At 42.1% G+C, this 15,898-nt stretch overlaps 1 protein-coding gene across 4 annotated transcripts in view; it reads left to right on the top strand.

Moving 5' to 3' along the window:
• Positions 1-15,898, top strand: part of SIK2 (salt inducible kinase 2) — a 122,536-nt gene that overhangs the window by 85,273 nt on the left and 21,365 nt on the right. For all 4 annotated transcript variants that reach the window (XR_009601930.3, XR_009601931.3, XM_060604660.3 and 1 more), the window contains 4 exons: positions 9,818-9,942; positions 10,392-10,515; positions 11,875-12,095; positions 13,831-13,983. Coding sequence is in view for 2 of the 4 variants with exons in the window: in XM_060604660.3 (XP_060460643.1) it covers positions 9,818-9,942; positions 10,392-10,515; positions 11,875-12,095; positions 13,831-13,983 (623 nt within the window). In the remaining 2 variants the exon portion in view is untranslated. The remainder of the gene's footprint in view (positions 1-9,817; positions 9,943-10,391; positions 10,516-11,874; positions 12,096-13,830; positions 13,984-15,898) is intronic.

Here is a 15,898-nt window from a genome sequence, read left to right as displayed (position 1 = left end):
CGTTCTGTGTCTCCCTCTCTCTGCCCCTCCTCCGTTCATGCTCTGTCTCTCTCTGTCTCAAAAATAAATAAACGTTAAAAAAAAATTAAAAAAAAAAATTAAAAAAAAAATAAATAAAAACATCATCTTGTGATCTCTGAGGATTCTTCTTGAATTTTAAAGAATTCCGACACATGTAGGAAAGATGGGACTCCATGGAAAAATGCAAAATTATTCCCGCAAATTGTACTTGGTTTATTCTTCTTATGAAAATCTCTTTAATTGCTAAATGGGTTGAATAATTGAACTGTTTTAGCTATCTTCTTTGTTGAAACTGAGAAAGTGCAAATCAAAACTAGTGTAAATGATAATTTTTGTCTCTGTTCATAAGAGATAAAATGCGTAGAAGTATCAGTGTTTCATTGTAATAAATACAGAAACACGGCTTTGAAATCAGTTTCTAATATATGCTCTTCCAATGAGTAAAGACCTCAGCCACTGATGGGCCATGGGTCCATCCATACCGGTGTGTGTTCATTGCCTCGATTATGAGACCTCCAGCCTTTGCAAAACACCAGGCAGAATGCAAAGGAATATTGGCTTTTGTTGTATAGTTGCGGTACTCTTTCCTTTTAGCTGTTCTGGCAAAGACTGTTCAGGCACGAAGTTGACAATAAATAGGTGAAGGACATTTTGTTTTATTCTTCACCTTTCCTAATCTGAAATGTTTATAATAAATACTTAAAGATAAAAATGTATGAATTACTTGGAGGAAGTTTTCAGAAAGTATCACAATTCAAACAAGGCTTCACATAAAGAATGTGGAGTGTGCTATCAGACACGACTGGTGCAAATTCGGGCTGTGCCACTTAGTGGCTGTGTGACCTTGGGCTGATTATTTAACCTCACTGTGCTGTGTTGCCACATATATATTAAACAGATTAATCTGTTTCTCAGGAATATTGCGAGAATTAGTGATAATGTTACAGACGATGGGTAGCAGGTAAGAGTATGGTCTCTAGAACCAGACCACTTGGCTTTGAACCATGGTTCTGCCACTTACTAGATGGGTGACTTTGGACACATTACCTAACGTCTCTGTCCTCAGTTTCCTTATCTTTGAAGAGGGCATGATAGAAGTTCATATCTCATACTGGTTACCAGTTAATATTTGCAAAGTACTTAAAACAGTGCCTGGTACATAGTTAATGCCATTTAAGTATTAAATAAATTGTTAATTAAAGTTCCTGGCACCATGTAAACACTCACTAAAAGGTAGCTATTACTTGTGTTCAGTATATACCTGATTCCATGTGAAAACAAGTCCTGAAAATTTTCATAGCCTTATAATCGCCCCTACCGTGTTTTTTGTTTTTATTTAATCACCAAGGCCTTAAAGCCTTATTAATACAAGTCACAGAGGAATAAGACAAGTTTATCACTTATATTCTAAATTGTCTCTGCTCCATACAAATTAATTATTTTTCTGAGAGCGATCTTAAATGTAATCAGTAATGTGTAATAGCCTGATGGATCTGACCTGTGCATCACAAGTCACTTGTCTCCAGCCCTTGAGGAAGGCTTCCCTTCTGAATAGACCATGATCCCCGAGTAGCCCTTCACCTCTCATTATTGCTTCTAACAATCTTCCTGTTTACTAGAAGACCTTGGGACAGGGTTTCTGGATATATAATTCCAGTTTTGTGTCCTGAAACCAAAAAAGGGTGGGAGAGACTGAGATAGGTTTTATTAGTAAAATATTTATAAAAAGTCTTCCATTGGTATCCTTCTGCCACTAGTAGGATGTGAAAAAGAGCTTTGCCTCAGCAAACACAGTGATACCTCGTGTTTATCCTTTAAGCCCACTTAGCACTAGCAGCACATTAAGCCGGGACTGTGGAAGACAGCTCAGAGGGTTTTGTTGAGTTTTGTTTTCTTTTGTTTTCCCCCTCCTTTTCTCCCTTCGTGCTCTCCACCCCATTTGGGGCTAAGGAAGACCATCTATTTGCTTCTTAGCCCACTGAACCCTCTCATCGGACAAATGTCTCACACTGGTCAGCAGGATCACATTTCATCTCAACTGTGGTGATCATTCTCTCGGTGCCCTCCGGTCAGGTGGAAAGGGAGTGACTGATGTTTGGAAGTAAGCTGTGCAGCTGGCCTTTTCTTGCAGGGTGGGGGTGGGGGCAGCAAAGCACACGGTGATGTCAGTATCCTGTCAGTATTCCGTTTACCCAATGTGTCAGCTTCGTCCCTACCCCCGTCCCACCTTTCATTTGTCAGCTTTCATTTCCTCATAATTGTCTTCTTTGCTCCTATCGTCATAATTACAAAAGAGGTGTATCTCTCCAGCGAGACGGGGTATCTGAATTCTACTGGTAATTTTAGAAACAAGGATAAAATTAACCCTAAAGCCATCTGCTACTCTGTAGGAGAATTTTTTTAATTATAAATTAGACATTATAACACACTGCTGGGGATTAAAAATTGCCTTGGTTGTGTTGATTCCTAGAATTCATTTACTTTTTCTTAGCTTGAAGACTGGTTTTAAATGTTTTGTTTTTTCCCTTTTCAGAAAAAAATTAATTTACCTAATGACTTCTGTTTAGTCTTTGTGTCATTTACGTAAAAATCCTGAAAGTATTCAATAATTATAATCATTTTGCAACAATAAACAGTGACAGACTGTTTAACATTTTCTGTATCTATTTCACAACCTTCATTTTATTCTGTTTCCTGGCTCCTTGAAGAGTGGTCTGGGGACCAGCAGCATGAGCATCACTTTGGAGCTTGTTGGAAATGCAGAATATCAAGCCCAGCCCTAGACCTGCTGAATCAGCACCTGCCCCTCAGCAGGTTTTCCAGGTGGCTCGTATGCCTGCTGATGTTCGATCTGTTTCATGGCCGCAATCAACAGAATTCTCTTGTGCTTGGTTCCCGTCAGACGGCAATTATCAGGATCAGCTTATTTATTCTGTGCAAGGCCTTGTTATTCCTAAAACACTGGCCCTCTGATAATGATATTTGGGCACAGATAACTTATTTAATTTAGTGATGACAGTAATAATAATTGGCATTTGTTGTCCGTAAGATAACAGGTCAATCACTTTGAAAGTATAAAGCAGACAATCATAGCAGTTCTAGTACAGTTTTCAAATATATCCATGGTCTGTTACTGGTTACTTAGATAAGAGGTTGTTAGAGCACTCCACTTTTGAGGCCAAGTTCATTTCCATGAGAGTCCGTCAACAGTAATTGCGTCTGTTCTGTGGTTAAACAGTCTACTCCAAAACCTCTCTTCTGTAGACATTTCAGGCCTCACAGAAACCAGGTGAGAGAATATGGGTATACTGGGAAATATCAAAGCCATTGTTAAGAGTAAAACCCCTGGAGAACATTGATCTGGGATCTGGGCACATACCATCTCACATGAAAGGGCAAGAGGTCTCTTCAACACGTTGTGCATTCTTAAAAAGAACATGGGTTCCTGGGGTGCCTGGGTGGCTCAGTCGGTTGAGCGTCCGACTTCAGCTCAGGTCGTGGTCTCGCAGTTCATGGGTTCAAGCCCCACATTGGGCTCTCTGCTGTCAGCGAGGAGCCTGCTTTGGATCCTCTGCCCCCTTCTCTCACTACCCCTCCCCTGCTTAGGCGCTCTCACGCTCTCTCTCTCTCTCTCTCTCTCTCTTTCAAAAATAAGTAAGCATTAGATAATCTTAAAGAGTATGGATTCCTAAAATGAACGTAAGTATATATTTCTGACATTTACTTTGTAAACATCTTAATTATTTCCATTTACTCATTAAGGATGCTGTTGACATATCAGGTAATATTATAGAGAAGAGAAAGCCCTCAGTTGTCAATTCTGTTGGCAGAGGGATCAATTAGGAAATCTCTCATCTCTACTAATGTAAAGGACTTTTCCTGGGTTTATGACAGCCTTACCTCCCATTGTGAGTTGGATTAAACTTCTCTGACTAGCAAAATTCTTGGAACATCTGTGATTTAGTTTAAAAGAACACCTGGCTTGCAGTTTAAAAAAACCTGTATTTGAATACTGGCTAAGCCAGTCATAGCGACAGGTACCTGGGCAAGTCTTCTAACCACTTGGAGCTTCAGTTTCCTTGTTGGTAAGACAAGGACAGTCACATTTCATAGAACTGTCATCACAATTAAATGAAATAACATGTTACAAAAATACCAAGTGTGTAATGCCTAATCCAGTGTACGTTTGACATAAATGTTTTTTGGATTTGATGATAACTAGACCGTGTTGAAGGACTAGTTGTCGTTTGTTTCTAAAACTTCTAATGATTTCGTACTGAACTTTCTTAAAATTAAGAAGCTAAGAGATTCTTCGAGAAAGATAGGGGGTTTTTTTCCTACTATGTTCAAGAAATGTTGAAAATCATGATTGACCTGACAAATTCAAGGTGTGTTATGAGGGAGAGTTCAGTTACTCCCTACACAAGACAGATTGCTGCAGAGGAAAGAAAGTTTTTATATCTTCAAAATTTTCTAAGAGTTGGTCAATCATGTATGAATAAAAGTAGTATCAAAATAACACTAGACTGAACCATGGATTGCAGTGAGAAGTATTGGTGTCAATTCATGAGTTGTTGGTTTTTTTTCTTTTAAATACATATACATATAGAAAGGAACAAGAATAGATATGAGGGGCATACATGGCTTTTAGCATTCATACATATACTTCCTAACTCTCTACGCTGACACGGACTAGAAGCAAGTGACATCCCAGCTACAGTGAGTACATGTAGGTCCTAGTCTTGGTTTATTATTTTTTTTAAGTTTTATTGATTGATTTTAAGAGCGAGAGAGAGGGTGTCCTAGCAGGGAAGGGACAGAGAACTCCAAGCAGGCTCCGCACTGTCAGTGCAGAAGCTGATGCGGGGCTCGAACCCACAAACCGAACAGTGAGATCATGACCTGAGCCGATATGAAGAGTAATAGTTTCATCCGACTGAGCTACCCAGGCACCCACGTCTTGCTTTCTACATACCATTCCTCTATCAAAGTAACCAGAGCTCCTTGGAAAAGTGGTTGGTTCCAGAGTGGAGGCAGGGAAAATACAAAAGAAGCCTGAAACATCTTCTGGTGCCAGAGATAAGGAAATACTTGAAATAAAATGACATTTTAAAAAGATGGGGACGTGTTGAAAGGATATAGAAACCAACCTGAATTAGTTTCTCATGGCCAAAGCGAGAACTATTTGAGCATCAAAATAAATAACAAGAGTATTAGAACACACATACAAAAAATAAATGTTCATGATAAATACAATGATAATATTATAAATAATAAATGATTTAATGAATAAATAAAAGGGGAAGAAGGGACAACTCCTCCTTAAAGAAGAATTGTAATTAATAAGTGTAGAAGAAATGAGGGAAATGAAAACTCACCATTAGAACATTACAGTAGTCATTGCTGCAGTGAAGATCTACCAGGAGGGGCACCTGCGTGGCTCAGTTAAGCTCAGTTTATTAATTATAATGGGGCAAATAGTAACTTTATAACAGGGAAACCCAACAGAAAGCACCCTAAGAGATCAAGGTTAATAATCCCACCACTAATTAGACGTGCTACCATGCATCCCCTGATCGGATGCACTGAGAAGAGCACTCTACCTCTTGAAGTTCTGCCCCAAAATCCATAATCTGAAACCAGTCATGAGAAAACACCAGGCAAACCAGACTGAGGGACAGTCTATAAAATATGTGACCTGTACTGTATTGTTGCATCTTTTCTGAAAATCTAAAATTACTTTAGAGTTGAAAGTTAAATAATATCAATGTGAATCCAGCATTCCACGGCCTAAGTTCTGTGGTGGAGAAACAGGAGTCAGAATGTCTGAAGGAGGGGCCCCTGGGTGGCTCAGTTGGTTGAGCGTCCGACTTCAGCTCAGGTCATGATCTCACAGCTTGTGAGTTCAAGCCCCGTGTCAGGCTCTGCATTGACAACTCAGAGCCTGGAGCCTGGTTCGGATTCTGTGCCTCCCTCTCTCTCTGCCCCAACCCACTCACATTCTGTCTCTGTCTCTCTCAAAAATAAATAAACATTTAAAAAAAATTTTTTTAATTAAAAAAATAACTGAAGGACATAGCAGCCATCATTGTTGGTACTAACCTGCAGATCAGAGGTAGAGAGTACACAAAACTAGACAGGTGTTTGCATTCCAGCCAGAGCCACCCCGGATCTGGAGGTAGCATAAAGAGAAGAATGCCCAAGTTACTGTTTTCACAATGGTTTCCAAAAGTCTGACAATAATGTGGGGTCTTTTATTATTCTCTGTTGTCAGGAGTCTCTCTTCAGTGTTTGCACAGCAGTTGACATATAGGCCCTCAAATGTTGAATGAAGGAATGAATCTGGTTACTGTGATGAAACACTGACCCATTCCATTTGAATAAAAGGCAGTAAGCAAATCCTGCACAGCCATGCCATTTTCATATCTCATCGTTCTCGCTCACCCCTCGTTGCACTTAGATGCATTTAGGCAGAAAGCTGCAGACTGTGAATGAAGCAAATTAGGTTCCTGTGAAGAAGTGAAAAGACTTTTATTTTTAAGTGCCTTTCTATTGCCACTTCTTAAACCTGACAATTATTACCTTACTCAAAAATAGCTACATATCACAGTGCCAGGGAGGGACATAAAGGTGGTGGTTAACAGCAAGGGCTCTGTAGTCAGACTTCGTTTCTATTACAGTTTTTCAACGTAAACGCAAGGTAGTTGACTTTCTACCCTCACTTTCTCCTAAAATACAGATGTCTCATAAGATTATTAAGAGGAAACCATCTTCAGGGTGCCTGGGTGGCTCAGTCGGTTGAGTGTCCGACTTTGGCTCAGGTCACGATCTCACGGTTCATGGGTTCAAGCCTCACATTGGACTCTGTGCTGATAGCTCAGAGCCTAGAGCCTCCTTCGGATTCAGTGTCTCCCTCTCTCTCTGCCCCTCACCTCCTCATGCTCTGTTTCTGTCTCTCAAAAATAAATAAAAATGTTAAAAAAGAAAAAGAAGAAGAAACCATTTTCTGCAGCACCTTGATGGCCCAGTCAGTTAAGCGTCTGACTCTTGGGTTAAGTAATTTGCCCAACGTCACACAACTCAGTGGACAACCCAGGATTTGATTTGAATCTTCCTGATTCCATAGTCTTCCTGAACCCATACCTCAGATGATTGTAGAAACCATGTTTAAGTGTTTTGACAAGGTTATAGAAGACATCTGCATATGTGCTACGATAATAGCTTTAGTGAACCTGATTGTCTTTAGGCATTGCTTTTAATGTTGCCCCAGGCTCAAGTTTCTATTTTCCTCATTTCTCTACAGGAAATTGAAGTAAACGTCTGTTTAGTGCAACTCTCCTTATAAGTTAACAGACACTTTCTTTGTCCTGAATGTGTAAAGCTGTGGTTGAGCCTGGGCTACCATAGGCACAGTGATGCTTTCCCAGCTCTGGCTCTCGCCTTGCCTATGAAATGTACCAGTGAGAGAGCCTAGGCAGTAAGGAGGCCAGGCCACCAGGCCCCGTCACTCCTCTGAGAGGACACAATCCACCAGGGCCCAGGGAACATCAGATTGAAGTTCTATAGTGACTCTTCGAGATGTTAAAACTTTACAATGCTATTCAAAGGGTATCCTCAACTTACATGAGCCTAAAATTCCTCCTGTGATTAAAGTTTAAAGTACAACAGTTATTGGACCTATTTCAGGATCTCCAGACACACATCCTGGAGCTTCTTGGGCTTTAATACGTGAGTGAAGTTAACATTTTCCTCTTTAAATGTTACTGGAATTTCTAGTCCTTGACTCATTTGAGAGTATAGCTTTTCTGGAAACTTAGAAACCTACATCAATAAGGACATACGGGTTATGATGTGGTATGAGTAGTTAGTCATAGAGGTGGAGTTGAGAAGGTAAGACCTCTCTGACGGTCCTTTGGGAAAGCAGAGTGTAGGACTGAACTGTGGTCCCATGATGAAGGGAGAGGTTCGCCCTGCCTGGTTTGTACTCTTGGATGCCAGTGTTCCACCAGGTCTGGACGGTGCCTGAGGCTCTTCCCCACGTGCACCCTCACTTGTCTTTGGAACCCTCAGAGTCCTCTCCACTTTCCTGTCCTTCCCGTATATTTTCTCAGAACCTTTGTTTCTGAAAGGCGGTAGTTCGTAATGATGGCTTCACGAAAAGAGAAGGGAGCTGACCTTTGACATCTCCCATGCTCTAGGCACTTTACGTGTTTCAGCTCATTTAATCCTCACAGCATCCTGTCTGGGTAGGTAGATTATCACTACATTTATAGATGAAGAAATTTAAGTTCAGGGAAGTTGAGTTGTCTACCAAAGGGGCTTGAAGCTAGAAAAGCAGGAAAACCGGAAGTCTGCTCTCATCCTCCTTAACTGGAGAGATTGTGCTCTGCTGTGAAGCTGTGGTGTTGGGGGTTGTGACTGTTGTTGACTGTCACTACTGCTTGCCACGAGTTTGTATGTCAGTGAGCCAAGGGAACGCTTCGCCTGCAGTTACTCACATATGCCGTAGTCTCCCAAGTGTGAACAGTGTGAGTTGATGTTAAGTCACCGGATCCTCACAAAAACCTGCCAACTACGGATGTTTATTATTTCAACTTTGCAGATGGGGAAACCAAGGCTCACAGAGATTGATACAGAGTCACACAGCCAGTGAGTCTGGAACTGGAGATTTGATCCAGTACTCATGGGGACACCTTTTAAAGCTCACTATCCCTGCAGCACCCTACACCAGCCAGGAGTAGAGCCAGTTTCTGTCACTAAGGCAGTGTTCTCCGGTCAGGAGTCTTACAACATAAGACAGTATTCCTGTAACTTACAAAATAACAGGAATTTGTTTCCTGAAGGCTTAGCAAAAGGGCACAAGCTTGCATTTATACCGAAACTCACTGAAATTGGTCTTTTCGTGCATATTGAAGGCATCTGAGTAGTGTTGCCAAAGTGCCTGCTGTGTAACAAAGCTATAGATTCAGTATGACTAATGTTATTTAAGGGAAGGCCATTCACTGTTTTGAGGTATAATGCCGCTCATTCTGTAAATGAGTAAGTGATAGGTGTCTTGTGGCTGGCTGGGCCAGAGAGCCATCACATGATAATGAGCTATTCAGATGCACATCTGCTTAAATCAGAATGTATGGGCCAACTCTTAAAGAATTGTGACCTGAGAAACACGGGACTCAGTTGCCTTAAGAGGTTCTAGATCTTGCTACCTTGGGTAACGGAGCTGTCGTGTTTAGGTAAAGATCTTAAATTTTTACTCATTTGTTTCTTTCCTTAAAGACTATAAAAGATAAAGAGCTCATGGGGCCCCTGGCTGGCTCGAGGTTGAGCATGTGACTCTTGATCTCGGGGTCATGAGTTCAAGCCCCATGCTGAGCATAGAACTTACTGAAAAAAAACTTTAACTTAAAAAAAAAAAAAAAAGAAGAAGATAAAGAGTTCTTAATCATGGAGTAATTGAAATTCTAAGATTTTCTAATTCAAGTTGGTTGTCCACACCAATGGATTTTCTTTCGGCCTTAAAAATACATGACCTAAAGTCTTTTTCCAGCCTCTCACTCATTGTCTTGGAGAAAAAAACTTGATTTATACATTCGTTCATTCCACAAATATTTATTGAATACTTGATATTTGCTAGTCACTGTGCTCCGTGCTGAGGACACATCACAAGATCAATGCTGTTCCTCACAGAGCGAATAGTAGTGCTATCGTTGATACAGCATATTGTAAAATTTGTTACAAGAAACTCAGTATAGTTTGAGAACACAGATGAAAGTAACATTTATTTCCATCCCAATAGATTTCGGTTTTGGAAATTTCTTTAAAAGTGGTGAACTGCTGGCAACATGGTGTGGCAGCCCTCCTTATGCGGCCCCCGAAGTCTTTGAAGGGCAGCAGTATGAAGGACCACAGCTGGATATCTGGGTACTTGTTTGCTTTGCCGTGTTCAGTGCATCTATGACAATGACCCTTGGTACTTAGGCCCATCGCCGAAGCTCTTGGTACCTAACACATAGGCCGTAGTTCATACTTTCCCCGCCCACTGGACTGTAATTTGAGCATTCTGAATTTGATTCTAGGAAAGAATTTCTAGGGGCAGATGTTATTACTTTAATATCAGCAATAATTTTAAGTAGTAATCAAAAGAAATTAAATTCAGATCTTTGAGTATTTGTTTTAGGATATTTTATTGCAGTAGTCCGAGTTTTCGATTTTTTTTTTTTTTTTTTTTTCTTTTCAAATTCTGAGACAATAGTAAATCCAAACAGGAGTTTTTCAGCCCAAATGATCTTAAGGGCCCTGGGGATGTTTAGGAAAACAAAGAGTGTTTAAAGTTCTCAGAGGAAAAGTGACTGCACTGTCTTCTTTCCTAGAGCATGGGAGTGGTTCTTTACGTCCTTGTCTGTGGAGCTCTGCCTTTTGATGGACCAACTCTTCCAATTTTGAGGCAGAGAGTTTTAGAAGGAAGATTCCGGATTCCCTATTTCATGTCCGAAGGTAACAAACTTGTTCCTCTTAGAAATGTGCTCTGCAAACTTTGTGCTCTGAGTGAAATGCCTGGGAAAGGCTTCCCTTGTTCTAAGAGTTTGGTGCCATACAAAGTGACTGAGTCACTTCAGAAGCCATAGAAATAAGCTGCCCCCTCCACGTAGGTGAGCGACGCTCCAGCCTTCCTACTTGTGACTGAAAACGGAAAGTTTTCCAGGTTAAGAACAGCACGTCTTCGCATGTGCTCTGGGTCTATAAATGTCCCAGGTTTATTTTAGACTCAGAGAAGCACTTTGTAGACAGAGTCACAACTATTTCACTCTGAGTATGAAGTACATTTTCCCGTATCTTTCGGTGAAAAGTTGAAAAATTGAGTTTTTTAATTGAATTAAAAACTGGCAAAGCTCTTGAATTGAGAGGCGTTGCCCTGACCCCTCCCCGTCTTGGGCTGGCAGGTTACATGCAGCCGACTGGGTTGTTGCCGCAGTTCCATTTACTCCATAGCTTTGGGTGACCATCCTGAACTCTGTCACTCCTAGTGATGGTAGAAGCTGACCTCCAATACTGAAGAGCACAGACCTTGGAGCCAGACTGCCTGGTTTTAATCCCGAGTCCACCACTCACTGGCGGTCTGACATCGACAAGTGATGTCACCTGTCCGTGCTTCCTCAGTCTTTACAATGGAAATAACAGTGGTTCCTTGTAAGAGCCTTGTGAAGATTAACTGAATTAATCTCTGTAAAGCACCTTGCGGGGTGTCTGGCGCCTAGTGAAGGGTATAAGGCCGGTCACGTGGGCTGGTAGAGAGCATGGTGTCGGCTCTGAGAATTAGCTGCTGCCTGAGTCACAGCAGTGCAGTTTCTGAAATGTAATCACAGGTGAATAGCGCTTCCCGTGCGTTTCTCTCAGCTACACCAATGGGGAGAGGAGATCAACAGTCTGCCAGAGAGCTCTCGCCTCACTCACTTACCCTTAATGTATCAGCCTCAGAAGGGGCTCGGGATCCATTTATGTGCTCGTTCTAGGAAGAAGGCTTGTTTTTGTCCTCAGCAGAATCTTAGTCCATGTCTAGATCTTTTCAGTTGAGAAATACGATGGAAGGGTTCATTTAGCACAGGATGGGACAGCCCTACACCCTCCTGTTTTTCTTAAGTATTCATTCACGTGATGGTTACTTTTGTGTCAACACTCACCACGTGAACCTGACAAATACAACTGGCTTTCATGTATTCATTTGAACTTCTGCTTTCCAGTGGGCACTGTGGAGGATACAGAGATTAATGCTGTTGTACAAAGTCACATGACTGAAGCCAGTACCCTGAAGTACAAGATGATTTACGTGACTTTTGTAACATTGTGTTTCCATAGATTGTGAGCACCTTATTCGAAGGATGTTGGTCCTAGACCCGTCCAAACGGCTAACCATAGCTCAAATCAAGGAGCATAAATGGATGCTTGTAGAAGTTCCTGTTCAGAGACCTGTTCTCTATCCACAAGGGCAAGAAAATGAGCCATCCATTGGGGAATTTAATGAGCAGGTTCTGCGATTGATGCACAGCCTTGGAATAGATCAGCAGAAAACCATTGAGGTAAAGTGATGAGAGATTTGACTGAAGATATCTTAGGATTCTCCTGTGCTCAGTAACATGAAAGCTTGTGTCCACACCCACCATCCTGGTGTTAGAGCATGACCATTCCCATCACCTCGGCGTGTCCAGCTTCCCCTGAGGATTGAAATCAGGCTGTTTCATGTTTGCTTCTTTATTCAATATATAAATTCTTCCCTTTGCCCCATCTGCCAAAAAATCAAGAGGTAGTTTATGTAGGTTTGAAAAAAGACAAAGATGGGAACTTAACAAAGTAGAAAATTTCTTGTAAGGGGAAGGGTAGAGTTTTATCCAAGTCATAAGCTACTTTCTATGGAGAATAAATATACATACAGATAGGGAACAAGGCTGAGGGCTGAACAGGAAACCACAAGAGTAGGCATCAGGTTCAGGATTTAGGTTGTGAACTGGAGAAACTGAGAAGGCAAAAACAGCTGGATTCCAGAATTGGAAGTTCTTTGGGTCATAGAACCGAGAGAGTCATGAATCTTGGAAGTTCCTCATCCCTTTGATTTCTGCCCTTTGGTAGGTAGCGTATCCATAGGGAAATACGTTTTTATTACCTGCACAACAGGAAAAAATAGTGCTTTTATGGAGGAAGCACAGCGAGAAAGAACACAAAATGCTTCTTAGGAATATCAAGTGCTCCAAACCGTGCTGCCATTAAGCAAAACCAGACTGGCTTTCCTGCCTGGCTCATCATGTGCTCAGCGATGTGTTTGTGTCCTTGTCCATGAGGTAGATTTCGAATGGCAGCTGTAAGTGCAGTCCCACAGGCCTGTGATTTTTGTCAGGGGTGCTCTACGTCCGAGGTGCCCCGCACAGCACCCGCGCTGGCTGTCGGGAGGGGTGAGAAGCAGGGGAGCTGTTGTTCCTCCATCCGTTAGTGTCCTGGGGAAGCTGGCCGGCGAGGGGTGTGAAAAATTGGGAAGCAACTTTATTTTCAAGCTCTCAAGAGGGTGGGACTGCAAAAACAAGGGGAAAAAATTACCTAACAACGGAGACACAGTGTCTCTCAATCTCCCATCCAAATGTTACTCTCCAGCCCAAAATAATCACCAGGAATTTCCCCAAAGACTTTAATCATTCACTTCAGAGTTTGCAATAGTTTGGACTTGTGTTGAAGTTAAGGAATTAGAGTCTCTGAGCTCAGGTTGCTAACTGACTTTACACCATAGTTACAGCTAGGAGACGGAACCTCACAACCCCATTGCAGACTTCCTACATGAGAAAGTGGTGGTATTTTCTTCTGAATGCAGAGAAATAAATGGAGCCTGTGAATGTAGAAGAGCGAGTCACTTAAAAGTATCACCCTTTATGTAATCAATATGAGAAACTCTCTTTCATTTTAATTTTTTTTTAATTTTTATTTATTTTTGAGAGAGAAAGAGAAAGAAAGCATGAGCAGGGGAGGGGCAGAGAGAGAGGGAGACACAGAATCCGAAGCAGGCTCCAGGCTCCGAGCTGGCAGCACAGATCCCAACATGGGGCTGGAACCCACAAACTGCGAGATCATGACCTGAGCCAAAGCTGGACGCTTAACCAACTGAGCCACCCAGGCACCCCTCATTTTAAATTCTGGAACAGCTTTTATTTTGAGACACACTGTTCATTGTGTTTAAGAACACATGGTTTCTTCCCTCCTTTTTCAGAAAGATGTACATCATTGGATTGGTTTTCATGCTTCTTTGACTTCAGCACTTGCTTTCTCTTTCAGTCTTTACAGAACAAGAGCTATAACCACTTTGCTGCCATTTATTACTTGTTGGTGGAGCGTCTGAAATCACACAGGAGCAGCTTTCCTGTGGAGCAGAGACTGGATGCCCGCCAGCGTCGGCCCAGTACCGTGGCTGAACAAACAGTTGCCAAGGTAACACCATATTAGCCAGTGGTCTCATCTCTCAGGTGCCTATTCATATATTTGACACATTTTTCATCTTGTAGTACAACAAAGGGTTAGGATTTATCCTCTACCCTGTTTTTCTGTAAAGTTTCTGCCTGTCATTATTAGATTCTCGAATGTTTTAACATCTTCCTACTTCTAAGGATTAATTTTATTTCAGTTGGTTTAAGAGACTTCTCATTTTTTTAATCACTGACTTATTGTGAGAATTAATGTAATGGGCCTATATAGCTGATTCCATGTAACAGATCTTTATTGCAGATTCACTGCATGCAGGCTCCTATTATTAGGTACGATCGGGGATAGGATGTACGAAACCCAGGCATGGCCTCAGAGACCTTACGGTATAAAAGCAAAGTAAGACAACATCATAAATAACCGTCATTCGAAACAGAAAGAGATAAATGCAGGACAAGAACCAAGGGCAGAGGAGAAAGTGACACTTCTGAATGGAAAGGCTTTGTGAGAGAGACAGCATTTTGACGGATCTGGAATCCTCGGGGACGTGGAGGTGGGGGCAGGGGCGGTAGTGATAGTGGGAGGCCTGGTATGGAGGCCACAGAAGCAGCTCGAGCACAAGTACTCAAGTGTGCAAGGGCAGGGTAGGCTCTGAGTAGCCCACCGGAACCGAAGCATACCAGGGAAATGAAAAAGTTGGAGCCGTGCTGTGAAGGGCTTCCAATGCCAAGGTAAAGAGTTTACTTACAGTTCAGGAAATTAGGAGGAACGGTGGGAGACTTCAGCAGGAAAGTGATAAAATCATATCCCGGCTTTAATCTATTAATCAGTGACATCATTGGGAAGGAAAGATTGGACAGGGGGGAAGAGAAGAACTTTAGAGAGAGCAGTTGGGAGACGAGTAGTAAATACCGCAGGCTTGACCTAAGACCTGCTGGTGGGGGCACTGGACGCCCTGGGCTGTGGTTTGCAGAGGCACCGTAACACGGTGGTTAAAGCAGTCGTTATGGAGCAAGCCCAGACTGGGCCACCTCCTGCTACCTGACCTTCAGAAGGTTTCTCAAGGTCTTTCTGTGCCTTAGTTTCCAAATCTATAAAACGGAGTAATCATAGAATGTTCTGACGTTTAAATTAGTTGATAATTGTGCAACACTTAGAGCGTGTTCCGTAAATGTTTATTTTATAAAGTAATAAATGTTAGGGAGGAAGGAACAGCCATGACTTGGAAATGATCCCTTTCTTAAGCCCGAGGCTGGGAGAGTCAGGGGTGGCACGGACTCCGGACTCCATTGCTTGAGAGGAAGAAGAGCTGGATCCCAGGATAGAGGCCGAGGCTAAAGGGAGCTGGGAAATCAGCCACATAGAGGCTGAGGAGAGGAATGGTTCATTCAGATGATCTACCAGGATTCCCGTTGGCTTCTGTGAGTGCCTGCTTTGTTCAGAGGACAAGTAGGAGCAGAAGTTCTGGCCATATATTTCTTGTTTGGCAGTGTAACAAAGTTTACAGAATTTAGTACAATTTTGCATTGGCTTCTACAGAACATGTGAGGCGGGAGGACCTAACAAAACTAAGATCATCTTGATCTTAGTAGGCAAATGGTATATACACCGTTATACATACTTTAGTGAATATTGATACTGATGTCACGTATGGACAGAGTTCCAAATATTGGGTCAGATTCTCTCTGAGCGCTTGGAATCCTTCAAAGTTCCAGAGTTGAATGGTATTGCTTTCAAGACAGGAGGGGGATACAATGAAAATTCTAAGCTGGGGGAGTAACAGTGAGGTGTAGTGGTAACCGCCCCCCTCTGGGAAATGCTGACAGGGAGCAGGGTAGGAAGCAGGAAAGCCCCCCCAAAGCTGTGGCAGGCTTTCCCTCCCAGGTCTCTTCATTCTTGCTCACAGTACACAGGCCAGGGGATG

This window comes from Panthera onca, chromosome D1 (genome assembly GCF_046562875.1).
Source record: "Panthera onca isolate mPanOnc1 chromosome D1, mPanOnc1 haplotype 2, whole genome shotgun sequence".
In the NCBI taxonomy this organism is placed as follows: Eukaryota; Metazoa; Chordata; class Mammalia; order Carnivora; family Felidae; genus Panthera; species Panthera onca.
Note: the sequence above shows the minus strand (reverse complement) of the source record. Positions and strands in the feature narration are given on the sequence as shown.